General features: G+C 36.0%; 1 protein-coding gene across 1 annotated transcript; it reads right to left on the bottom strand.

Annotated features, from left to right (window-relative positions):
• Positions 1–266: 266 nt before the first annotated feature.
• barx2 (BARX homeobox 2) lies at positions 267–8,297 on the bottom strand. Its single transcript, XM_073851113.1, has 4 exons — positions 8,279–8,297; positions 7,895–8,192; positions 2,580–2,664; positions 267–2,131 (listed from the first exon to the last, which is right to left on the bottom strand). Exons 1-4 carry the CDS (start codon positions 8,295–8,297, stop codon positions 1,862–1,864), a joined length of 672 nt encoding a protein of 223 aa, XP_073707214.1. The 3' UTR covers positions 267–1,861.
• Between the last annotated feature and the right edge of the window lie 5,509 nt (positions 8,298–13,806).

Genomic DNA, 13,806 nt, shown 5'->3' with positions numbered 1-13,806 from the left:
TTCATACTAACCCGTCCCATTAACTTTTAATGGCAGCAGCTTCATGGATGTGTAAAAAAAGGAAAAAATACCTCAAAGGGCACTTTAGCTTCTCAGATATATGTGTTTTGGCACAGAATCCCAAGCTACAGTACACAGGTGCACCGTAAACTACAGGCGCAATTAAACAGGTAATATTTACAGGGAAACAGAGGAACATACCTAGAAAAAAATAAACACTTACTGCTTGTCCACATAGAACACGCTGTACTGGTGTGAGAAAGTCAGTCTGTGTGATTCAGTTTTATATGTCACCGTATCTGGCAGCATATTAATGGCTTTAAATTTTTTATAAAATACATTTCAGAGGCAGCTGTATGACAGAAACATTTAAAGCAATGTTACAATGTTGATCACTGCATCGTCATATATACTGGAAAGTAATTGGACACTTAGGCATACTATAAAATGCCTGCATGTCATTGCATTCAATAACAAAAACTGCAAACAAATGGGCTCAGTGTGATTTCTAGTGGATGTATGAAGTCAGAGCAACCACAGATGAACTACACTCTTAAAAATAAAGGTGCTTCACGATGCCATAGAAGAACCTTTTTGTCTAAATGGTTCCATAAAGAACCTTTAACATCTGAAGAACCTTTCTTTTTCACAAAAGGTTCTTTGTGTTGAAAGAAGGTTCTTCAAATTATAAAAAGGTACGAAATAGATGGTTCTTTAAAGAACCTTTGACTAAATGGCTCTTTGTGGAACCCAGAATGGTTCTTCTATGGCATTGCTGTGAAGAACCTTTTAAAGCACCTTTATTTTTAAGGTGTACCCAACTAACAGGGAATGTTCTCGGAACATTCAAAGTCAAGAATGAATGCTCTTTGCTGCAATTTGTTCAAGTTATTTTTTTTTTCATAAGTTTTCTTCTTATAGGTATAGTTCACCAAAAATGAGAAGAAGATATTTTGAAGAATGCGGGAAAGTAAACAGTGGCTGAATCCCATTGAGTTCCATATTATAGATGAAAAAATACTGTGGAACTTAATGGCGACCAGAAACGGTTTGGTTATCAACACTCTTTAAAATATCTTCTTTCGTGTTTAGCAGAAGACAAAAACGCAAACAGGTTTGGAACGACATAATGGTGAGTAAATGATGACAATTTTCATTTTTGGGTGAACTTTGCCTTTAAGAAAGTTACCACAATGTTAGCACCAAATAGTATCTATACATCATTCATGCACTCTTAAACATAAAGGTGCTTTAAAAGGTTCTTCACAGAGATGCCATAGAAGAACCATTATTGGTTCCACAAAGAACCATTCAATCAAAGGTTTTTTTAAAGAACCATCTCTTTCTTACCTTTTTATAATCTGAAGAACCTTCTTTTGCCACAAAGAACCTTTTGTGAAACAGAAAGGTTCTTCAGATGGTAAAGGTTCTTTATGGAACCATTTAGACAAAAAATGTTCTTTTATGGCATCGTGAAGCACCTTTATTTTTAAAAGTGAACATATTCTTAGAACATATTTTTTTTTAGCTGGGTATGAACATGATCCACAGTCTGATAAAAAAGTGTCTTGTCCATAACAGTGTCAAGTTGTTTCATTATTTAACACCTGAAAAAGCGTATTTTTGTGAAATGTTTTGCTTGAGATGTGTGCTTATTCTATATTTTTTTGGTTATAGAAGCCACTTTGTTTGATGTTTTGTTGTTTTGCAATGACATTCACTCATTTTTGTGTGTCTAAAGTACCACTATACTTTTTGGAGCCACTGTCAGCTCAAAATCAGGCTTGGGAAGCCGTTCAACTGCTCAAGTCCAGAGAGCATAAAAGTCTTTCAGTAGCTGTCTTTGGTTGTGCATCTGTGCTTAGCTGGTTGTCATTTCTTCTGACGGAGATGGAGGGGCCTGTTCTTGCTCTGGGGTTTCTGGACAGATGGACTCAGTTGTAGCAGACGCACTGAGATCTTGAGGCTGAGATTGGAAGACCTCATCTTCCTCTTCGGCTCGTAGCATCTCCTCCTCTGCTAGTTTGGCCGCCAGCCGTTCCTGGGCTTCGATCTCCTCTGTAGTTGGGATGGAGTTCTTCTTAGGTCGCCCTTTGGGCTTGGTAGGAGCCTCGTGTCCTCCTTTTAGCACCTGGAGAAACATGGACACACATATGAGCTGTGAAAAATGTGGGCCTAGTCAAAGGTGAGGATGGTTATTACAGCGATTAAGGGAAGATATATAGCCACATGGGCTGGTCGTTTGCGCTCGTTTATCTCAGAGGTGAACGCTCTGTTGATCTTTTGTTCCTGCTTGAGAGGTTGATCATGCTGACGTAGACCTATACTGTCCTTTAAATCATCACTCACACAACAAGTACCCCGAGGTCGTCGTTGTTACACGCACTGATTGTATTGAGTGCTGAGGAGGGCAGCTCAAAACTGTCTAATGGACTTTTAATGATATGTCTCAGAGTTTCCATTTCCACACGCGAAACTTTGGTGGATTTTCAACACAGATGTTTTATTGATACAAGATGACAGTATTCTAGGTACACAATCCGTGTGAAGTTAGCCTTCAGCAAGTTTTTCTGACTCACCATTTTCTTCCATTTCATGCGTCTGTTCTGGTACCATGTCTTCACCTGGAGCTGTGTGAGTCCCAAAGACTGAGCCAGGTCCAATCTGCACACACATACAATAAAAGCACGAGTTCAGAAAAGTGCATAAATCAAACACAAATGAAAAGATATTATTCTGTTCCAAAACCTAATGGGCTGCCTATGGAGGGAACATTTGAAAGCATCATTTTAGGTGTGCTCCTGACACAAAGGTCATCGAAAAGTAAGAAACTAATTTATTTTACATACTATAATACATATTTTGGCCAAATTTAAGTAAATAAATAAATATATTCAAACATACACTACCGTTCAAAAGTTTGGGGTCAGTAAGACTTGTAATAGTCTTTAAAGAAGTCTCTTATGCTCATCAAGGCTGCATTTATTTGATTAAAAAATACAGAAAAAACAGTAATATTGCAAAATGTTTTTACAGTATAAAATACTGTTTTTTTTTTATTATTATTTTAACATACTTTAAAATCGAATTTATTCCTGTGATGAAAAGCTGAATTTTTATCAGCTGTTACTCCAGTCTTAAGTGTCACATGATCCTTCAGAAATCATTCTAATATGCTGATTTATTATTAAAATGATCAGTGTTGGATAATATCAACAGTTGTGCTGCCAAATATTTTTTGGGACCTGTGATTTTTTTTTTCAGGATTCTTTCATGAATAACAAGTTTAAAACGTACAGTGTTTATTCAAAATATAAATATGTTATAACAATGTAAATTATTTATTATTAACTTTTAACTTTTAATTATTACCTTAATACATCATTGGTGAATAAAAATATTAATTTCTTAAAAAAAAAAATGTACTGACCCCAGACTTTTGAACGGTAATGTACATACACTGCCATTCAAAAGTTTGGGATCAGTAAGACTTGTAATGTTTTTTAAAGTTTCTCATGCTCTTCAAGACTGCATTTATTTGATCAAAAATACAGAAAAATCCTTTTTTTTTTTTTTTCCTGTGATGCAAAGCTGAATATTTATCAGCCATTACTTAGGTCTTCAGAGCCACACGATGCTTCAGAAATCAGTCTAATATGCTGATTTGTTATTATAATTATCTATGTTGGCAACAGTTGTGCTACCAAATATTTTTGGAACCTGTGATACTTTTTCTCAGGATTCTTTGGTGAATAAAAAGTCAAAAAGAACAGTATTTATTCGAAATATAAATCCTTTTTATAACATTGTAAGTCTTTGCTATCACTTTTTATTAATTTAACACATCTTTGCTGAATTAAAGTAATAATTTATGTAAAAAAAAAAAAAAATCTCTGACCCCAAACTTTTGAATATTACATTTTTTTTCTTTTTTTGATCAAATAAACGGAGCCTTGATGAGCATTAGACATTTATTTAAAATACATCAAAAATCTTACTGATCCCAAACTTTTGAGCGGTAGAGTACATACTATTTTAACCAAAATGTAGGGAAGTATATGTTTATAAACCTTCAATTTTGGAGTATTATATGATTCTTATTGCATAGCCTTTATTAAGTGAAATTGTGTGTCCAAGAAACTCTATTTCTATAACATACAGACTTACTGCCTAAATATCAAGTGCATGAATCAAAAACCAACCAGGTCTCAGCCAAAAAAAAAAAAAAAAATGATGAGAATATGGGGAAACAATTGTAAATTGCTTGGTTTCTTATGTCTTTTAACGTTACTGAATCCATATCTAAAGTTATTTTGAATAAAAATAAAACCATCTTCAATAAAAAAGTGCTTAACATTAAGTGATTTTAATTGAAAATAAAATAAAAAAGTTCTGACTTGGAGGTTGTTTTGTTTTGTTTTAATTCCACTGAAGTATTTGACGTAACATGGATGACACAAATGCCTTGAGATTTGATCACAGGAGGTAAATAGCCCTTAATAAATTGTTAATTAATCATATGTGGAGCAAATAGTATTTATATGTGATCCCAAATCAGATACTTCAATACTTCTAAGGATCCATGACTGTTATGAAGCTATGTAGACAGTAACTCCGATTTAGGAATGAAGCCTATGAATGCCGCTCTGACCCTAAAAAACCCAAATCAAGTAACAAGGACGGCAAGGAAACTTCAGAACTGGAAGTAATTGACCGAAAGTCACCTGTTGTCTTACGCATAAAAGACAGTGGGTGGCCATCTAGAGTGCAGATGTACATCTAAGCACTGCAAAATTCCCAAAGCTGGCATGACATATCCGAAGAGTTTGCCAAGCTGTGAACTGAAGAGTCTTCCCAGGCCGAATGTAATTGCAGACCTCCCGTAGAATGCCATCACGCTTTATCTATACAGGATAAGGTAATTCAGTCATGGAGCTCCTGACTTGCCCGAAGGCAACAGAGGTTCGTTTCGGGGCACTTCGGCAGGCAACGCATGACTAATGCAGTGATTGGTCTGCTGTAACGTGATAGGCAAAGAGGGGACTTGTGAGATGGGATTAGAAGGCAAGGGAGAGCCAGATATCAAAAAAGCGCAGAGATTTCTCTACTTTCAAAGTGGCTCGCACCAGCCAAGCAGGATTACGCACCTCCTCGGTCGAGCCTTTCAGAGAGTCATGTGACTGTGAGGTGCAGTGATCTTCTGGAAATGAGCAGATTAACACTTGCTCTCAAAAGCCATCGACTTCAGTCTCTCCTGTTTCTTCCTCTTTATCTGTCTGTTATCTAATTTTCCTCTCTTTTTCTTGTGTATGAGACAAGAGTTTTTTCAGATGCATTCATTCTTGCATCATACATTTTCATACTGAGGCTTCAAAAAAGTAATCCGTCTTTATAAAATAACAGAGTAAAACGTGAAATATGCATTTATTTATTTGTTAATTGTCATATCTGTCATATAGTGAATTAGTTGAATTATGTTTAAGCAAAACGTATAACTACAAGTGGTGGGGAAAATTAGTGTTTTTTAAAAAAAAAAAACATTACTAGTCTAGCTGTCTGTCATTTGTGGCTGCTTTCTGTGCTGTAACTGGCGGTAAGAAAAGCACCTCTGTGTTTGTGCTTATTATTCTTCAGAGAGAAACCACACACACACACACACACACATGCTGCATTCCAGCGTCGGCACGTTCCTTGCAACTATGAGCCTAATTTAAGCTCAGTTTGGGTTCTGACATTTATTCATAATGATGATGAAGATGATTATAATCATCTCTGCCTCATAAAAAACCATTAAAACTTCACCATATAAATCATTATGCTCTATATTGCGACATGTTTTTCATTGCTTTCGTGTTCTGATTGTGTGGCCTAGGCGGACAAGCCAAAAACAGCACAACACCTTCAGGTCGTCTTTGAGATTGATAGAAGACCAACCTGAGGCACTTTGAGGCCCATTCCTCAAACTTGCCAGGAGATGAGGAATTTCCCTCACTTGTTTCTCATTCAGCCTTGAATTAATTAGTTGATTCCTGAGGCAGAGCTGCAGGCCGTGATGTGTGTGACAGAGTGATAGAGAGAGCTTAATCATGACCTTGCTATGAACTAAGCAGCCTTCAGCCAAAACCCTCACGGAGAACAACTACCCAACCGATTTGACCCCGACAGGAACCAACAAAACAGGCCAAACTTCTTATTATAAATTGTGCATGTTTAGGTTTGTGTTTACTGAGAAAATGACTTCAACTAGGGGTTGATAATATGCTCACAATTTTTTTTATTGGATGTTATTTTTAACACTCCGATTAAAACTTCATTACGCTTTATATTGCGACATCAAGAAAACAAATCCTTCACATTCAGTATTTTTAAAGCTAATTTCAATATATATATATATATATGAATGTTTTCAATTTAAGTCATTAAGTCAGACGCAATTTAAAAATGTAAAAGTTGAATGAGATTGTTAGAGGAAGTCTTGTGGTGTTTGTCTTTAATTTGTTGTGGTGCTGACAGTTTTCAGACAATTCTGTCTGACAGCTCATATGCCGTAGGATCCATCCTTAGGCTGTGTGTGACCAACAATTCAGAGAATGTGTGTGTGTGTGTGTGTGTGTGTGTGTGTGTGTGTGTGTGTGTGTGTGTGTGTGTGTGTGTGTGTGTGTGTGTGTGCGTGTGTGTGTGTGTGTGTGTGTGTGTGTGTGTGTATGTGTGTGGCAGACACGCTCAGAATCATTGTAGGTGGGACAGAACTGATTTTGTGGGATTTCTACTCAAATGCACCCTTTGGGCCATAATGGAAACACATCCACTCCGGCCAAACTGAAATGGAAAAAGTGTTAAGGCCAAAAAAATCGTCCCATGAGAGAAGACCTACGACACGTAGATTACCTCATCTCATTGTACGAAGCCCCAAAGTTTTTTAAATACACCTGCGTGTGCTTTAAATGATTGGCATGAAATCAATGTAATACATTTTTGTTTGCTGTTCTTGGCATGTGTCCCTGTTGTCTTGAATGGGGTAGTGTTTCTTTTAAAGGCTTCTTTTGCAATTCAAAGCATGGTTAAAATGTCGTCTTAACTGCAACACTGAGCCACGTAATAGTTTGGCTAACAGTGATTAAAGTGATTATTTCAGGTTTTATACGCATTTAGAATTATTTTAATTTATAATATATTATAATTACTCTGGTTTATTGTTATTGCATGTTAGATTCCAAGTAATCCCCGAATTAATTTCATGCTCCACTCAGAAACAATATCAGATAAAATTTTACATTTTAATTTCTAGCGTATCATAATTACTCTGCTTTCTTAAGGTCAACATGGAATAAAATTCCTATGTACTTTCTCATGTTTTCTGGTTTCTGTACAAAATTGATAATTGAACAGTTTTTTTCTTTGTCATTTTTCATTATCTAATGCCAATTTGTTATGTTCCCAGAAAAAAAAAAATATGTATGTAAATAAATTATTAAATAAACAATTAATTTTGAGCCTATATTCCATACTTTTTTTCGCACTTAAAAATTGCATATTGAAAAACTGGAACATATTTCCAGTTTTTCAGTATAACCTATGAGGCACAAATACTGGCCTTAAAAGGGGACATCAGATGCAAAATTCAAAAATCAGAAAAGAAGGACAGGGTGAACACAGCTTATTTAAAGAGCCATGCACCGAAACAGCTAGCTGTGAACAGAGCTGTTTTTGACAAGGTTTTACACGACCATTGGGGAATTTTAATCAGCGTATGTTACAGACATTTCATGAAGACCTAAAGAATTATACCAACATGTTGGGCATCCGATGTCCCTTTTTTAAAAACTTAAAATCAAGTGCAAAAGCCCTTTGTGAGCAATCCCAGCAATGTGAGGATTCCTCATCAACCACTGACCTGTCTGGAGTAGATAGATATTTCTGTTTCTGGAATTTCTTCTCCAGGCCCAGGAGCTGCAGCTCTGTGAAGATGGTCCGGCTGCGGCGAGGTTTCTTCAGCCGTGGAGTGCTGTGCTCCGTCTCCGATTCGCTGCTGATGCTGACGGGCGTCTCGCTGGCCGAGGGCTCTGAGATCAGCGGGTGCTGGGGTGACAGAAGGGGCAGGTGAGGAGACGGCTGAGAGATCTGTTGAAGGCTGCTGGGCGGCTGGTGTGTGATCACAGACAGGAGAGGGTACGATCTCAGAGGAGTAGAACCTGTGAGAGCAAACAGTCAACATTATGGACTGGTTAATACTGATTATGTTAAATGTTAATCATTTGTATTAGCGAAAATCTTTTACGGTCATTAACAAGATGCATTTTAAAGAAGTGTTCTGCTCTGATCAGGTCTATTAAACTTTCATTAATAGCGTATCAAAATTGCTCTGATTTCTTAAAGCCTACGCAATTTTGTAACGCTCTTAAAAATAAAGGTGCTTTAAAAGGTTCTTCAAAGCGATGCCATAGAAGAACCATTTTTTGGTTCCACAAAGAACCATTCAGTCAAAGGTTCTTTAAAGAACAATCTCTTATAATCTGAAGAACCTTCTTTCGCCACAAAGAATCTTTTGTGAAACAGAAAGGTTCTTCAGATGTTAAAGGTTCTTCATGGAACCTTTATACCTTTATATGGAACCTTTATATGCAAAATTCAAAAATTTAGAGTCTAATGCCATTTTGATGTGTTCCAATCAATTCAATCAATATTTATTGAACATTTATTTTTATTGAATTTCATGTTCCACTCAGAAAAAATATCAGATTACAATAAAAAGATAACTTTAATAGCATATCATGATTACTCTGCTTTCTTAAAGTCAGTATTAAACAAATGTTATGTGTATTTTTAATGTTACTGGTTTTATTATAAAAAGATTTATTGCACATCATTGAAATTAAAAAAAATAAAAAATAAAATAAAATAAATTAACTGAATTTCAAACTTTAATGTCTGTTCCGATCAATTCCCAGAAATAAAAGCGAAAAAAAAAAGACAGTTCTGCTCTTATCAGGTCCATTAATCATCATACATGATTGTAAAATCTAGTTTACAAGCTGCTAAAGCGAGCCGGCTATAACCCTGAGCTTTAACAGCCGTCACGTCCGACTGAACTCAAACCTTGTAATGGTGTCGGCCTACCTTCACTAATGGTGTAGGTAAGTGTTAAGAGTTTTGCCCTGTGTGATGTAAGGTGGCTGAACTGGAGGTCTGCTCTGGTGATGTAACTGGTGTTTTACACTGAACTCTGGGAGGATAATGACTCTCCTATGATACAAACTGTCAGCCACACAATACTCTCTGGGTAATAATTTTTGACCGGGGCATCCGTACCCCCTCCCTTGCAGTTTTAATATTTCTAACTCTCTCAGTCTTTGTCTCCTGCTCTGTTTTTTCAGACATGAGCGAGACGCCAGAGTCCATAAACGCAACACGGGCCCGTCTGAGCAGAGAGAGGTCGCTTCAGCGAGCGTATAATACCTCCAGGAGAAAAAAAGCTTATGTCATCAAGCAAAAATAACTGATTCTGAGATTTATTGAGTAAGGTGAGAATAGAAGAGCGTTTGGTGAAATTAATACATGATGTCATGTACATTTCACAGGCAAATTGGTTGCAATCTTATTTAATCCTGGTAAATGCCTTAGAGTCTTATCTAATCATTTGGATTGCTTATAGATAAGAATAAAAATGACTGTGGTAAAGCCAAATATTTTTATCGAAGATCATTTCCTTATTGAATATGACCTGAGGGAAACGTGAACATCAGATGTTGATTAAATATAAAAACATTAAGGTTTGTATTTGTAGTTATTTACAAAACTAAAATAGTTAAATTGTTAGCATTTTTTGCAATAATACTGTAATTTAACAGTAAAAAACTGTAAAAATGCTACGGTAAAAACCTGTGAAATTGTTAACGATAAGTTCCCCTTCTATATACGGTGAAAAACTTGTGTTGGACATTGCATGTAATTTTATGGTAGTATCCAGTTTTTGGAAGTGAAAACGAACATAAAATTTACAGTGAATAACCGTTAATTGACATTCTTAGAATTCCCTGTTTCATTTTTGTATTTGTTGTTTTTTTGTTGAAATAACTTTTTCTTCTTAGTTTTTTCTTGGCAGTTTTGTACATTAGGGTTGTGTGTTACATCTAATGTTGTTAAATTAATGTTTTTTGCATTATTTCAGTTTTACGTGTGTTACCATGATGGTGTTTAGTGTTTGTGTGAATGACACTGTGCGCCTTCTATATATGTTATTATTTAAAACCTCCTTGTGATGGGCTTTGTTCTCATAACCACCTGCTTTTGGTTGTTATCAGTGTATTACAAAGGTACAAAACAGATTTCAGTACTTCAAAAGGTAGGTACATTACCATTATATCAGTTAATGAAATTACTGTATTTACCTGTAAATTTAAGTGAAAACTGTCCAATGTAAAACATTGCTACCGTATTTTTACAGTAAAATTCTGGCAACCACGGCTGCCAGTTTTTACCGTAAATTTTATGGCTTTTTTTTTTTTTTTTTTTACAGTGTATTAATGAAATGTAAAATTTAAGAGTTTTATTTATTTTATGCAGATAAAACTGCTCTAGATAGGCAAAGTTAATTATTTTATTAATGGCTCGTAATGCCATTAGGCAAACCTAGCAGCTGGGAGACCTGTACATATCATATATACTTGAAGATTTTTTTTTTTTTTTTTTTTTTTTTTTTAATGAACAACATAGTGGAAAGACAGGACAGAGAATTGAAAGCAGAAATTTTCAACACGCACATTCATAAATGCACAAACATGTATGCACTCACTCTCACATGTAAGTCAGGATGATCTCATTGCTGTCAATGCAACACGTTCAGACATGACATCGCTTCTGGCTCATCTCTCTCTCTTTCTTTCTTGCCCTCCCTGTTCTTTCTTCCAAATCAACACTGTGAGTTTAATAGTTATATAATAAAGAATAGAATATAATGTAATATATATTAAAATTAAATAGAAACTTGTTAAAACTCTATAAAATGTCTTCTATTAAAGCAGACACGTGCTGTTTTTCTCATCTGCACCAAATGCATCGACCTGTTAGACCTCAGTCTCTGATTCACATTTGCACTGGTAATAAGACAATCAATAAGCTGCATAATTGTATGCTAGATCCCGGTTAATTAACGGATATACTTAAGTGAGTCAGTCAGATTTTCCTGAGGCCTTATTATTATGATGCCATACGTCTGGATTACTGTAAGTCCGGTTCGTGTTTTGGGAAAGGTAGTGTGAAAATTGTTTTCTAAAAAAAGCTGTAACATTTCATTGACCTAAAAATATCCAAGGCAGTTTGGTGTTGCATTTCCTTGTTATGACATGCTGGGTATCTGGAAATCTTTGACTTGTCATTCACGTGTTGTGAACAAAGTGTCAAGTTTTCATTACTCACAATAAAGTTGTGAAGCTTGTGCCTTCCCTGACCGATGGCCAAAAAACAGTAGCAAACTTTAAGCTCTTGATTGTGCTCTTTCAGTCCTGTTTTATTTTCTCTGAATGACTGGATTCCAATGGGATGATTTCATTTGGCACTTGATGTGCATTTGAACTCTCAGTAACACGGTACACTGTGTTTTGGTTGAGCCAGGTGGTGACAGATTTAATGCTTCATCACTCGTTTCAGTTTTTATCTCTCAATATCTATTAAACCTATCCTATCCAGCAAGTTGGAAGAAAAAAAAACAGCTCAGCCTCTGTAAGCAAATGGAAAGAGTTTATTTTTCCAAAATTTCCTTGCTGCAAGCCAGTTTCCTGAATATGCTCTAGCATAATAATGTTTGATAATCCAGCTGATGGCTTTTTATTTGGCTCTGTTGGACTGTTTCTCTCTTCCAAGCATCTAACAACATCCCTTCTGACTGTAAAAAAGCATTAAGATCTGGAAAACATTAAGCCGTGTACTTCTGTGTATAATGTTACTTATAAATGTTTAGACATGAAACATTACCCTGTGAATTATTTGGCTTCCATAATTACCCAAAGGGAAAAAAGCTAAGATCTCACAACAGATATCCGTAATACCCTGATAATACCTTTCCATAAATGTGTAACGCCACTCCCTCTGGGTTGCATCATGGGTGAGGTCTGACAATTCTGACAAAATGCATCAATAATTGTATGTTTTGTTTATGTGTGTGTGAATTTAATTGGTTCTCATCTGAAAGACATCCGCTTTTATTGTCTGCACTGGATAAATGTAAAGACAAGGTGTGGACGGTTGTGATCCGTCTCTCAATCATTTACTCCTCTAAAAGAAACTCATCCACCTATTAGGTTGTTTTTCACCATGCTGTCATAGGAGCTCACACTATTGATGATTTTTATATGGAACTACCCTTTCAGAAATGCTCCTAAAAGCCTTTCCTCTGTTATGAGAGACACGTCTCCAAACGAAATATTAAAACCTGCTATTACGCTATGCTCCCTTCTCAGGTCAATCTCTTAAGTGCGTAGATGTACATCTTTGTCAACACCAGTATATATTCAGATAGGTGTCTTCAAAATATTAAAAAGGCGATAATAAGTGAAGCGGCCTTGTATCTCCCTAAAGGGCTATTTTGCGATAATGACCAGCTCACTGTACATTATTACCGCAAGCTTGTTACACAGCTACTCACCAAATAAATAAATAGGTGAAATACAGATTTAAACTATTTTTTTAAATAATTGTACCAATTTAAAAAAAAAAAGTCCATCACAAAGCGCAAAATAATCAGTAATAACAAAATTTTAATTAATACTGATAATACTGTCATTTTCACTACAGATTGGGGGAAAAAATAAGTGAATAAATAAAATTATAGAAAGAAATAGAGAAAGCGCAACCCCACGAAGTAGTAGGCTGGTTTGGCTTGAGTTCCCTGCTGAAAAAAACAGCTAAAACCAGCCTAGGCTGGTTGGCTGGTCTTAGCTGGTTTAAGCTGGAAGTAGCTGGTTTTAGCTGGTCTCCCAGCCTGGCCAGGTTGGAAAAGTGGCCAAAACCCCTCTAAAACCAGCCTGCTGACCAGCTATGACCAGCTAAAACCAGTCAACCAGCCTAGGCTAGTTTTAGCTGTTTTTTTTTTTTTTTTCACCTGGGTTTACAGTAGTCTTAGGTGTCCATTGAGTAGAGCAATTTAGTTCTATGAGAGCTTGAGCTTCATGCTTGCACAGTGATTTATAGAATTTACAGAAAAGCATTTAAAAGTTAAGAAATGCTCATCATTATGCACATTTCAAGTGAAAAATGCCAGGCGCCAGAAAATCGCTATGAGATTCAGGTAGTAATGTCCTGTCCACTGGTGAAAAAAAACAGCTAAAACCCGCCTAGGCTGGTTGGCTGGTTTTAGCCGGTCAGCAGGCTGGTTTTAAATGGATATGAAATATCTGACAGGTGAACGCCGCGATATCCCAGAGAGCCGTGTAATATTAGATTATGTCTTTAATCTGTTTGAATTTCACATAGATGGTTCCACATTTGAAAATGATTTAGCCTGTCAATGACTGTCTGTCACAACTGTAACCGGATATTTTGACGTAGCAACTGAACATACTTGTTTTTAATGAGAAGTCAGGGTTGAATTCAGTCGTGTTGCAGTTTGGAAGCAGATAAACACTAAAGGAGATAAACACAAATAAAGGTTATAATTAAAATAAACGTTATTATTATTTTTCTCCTCTATGAAATACCATACTTTTGACTAATTGACTTTATACTCTCTTGTATTTTGACGTGTCTTACAGCGGCTCCTAGTGGTGACAGCGTTAGCGTTTACACTAGTTGTAACGACGGATACTCCATTCA

This window comes from Garra rufa, chromosome 11 (genome assembly GCF_049309525.1).
Source record: "Garra rufa chromosome 11, GarRuf1.0, whole genome shotgun sequence".
NCBI classification, from domain to species: Eukaryota; Metazoa; Chordata; class Actinopteri; order Cypriniformes; family Cyprinidae; genus Garra; species Garra rufa.
This window is presented reverse-complemented; position numbering and strand designations above follow the sequence as displayed.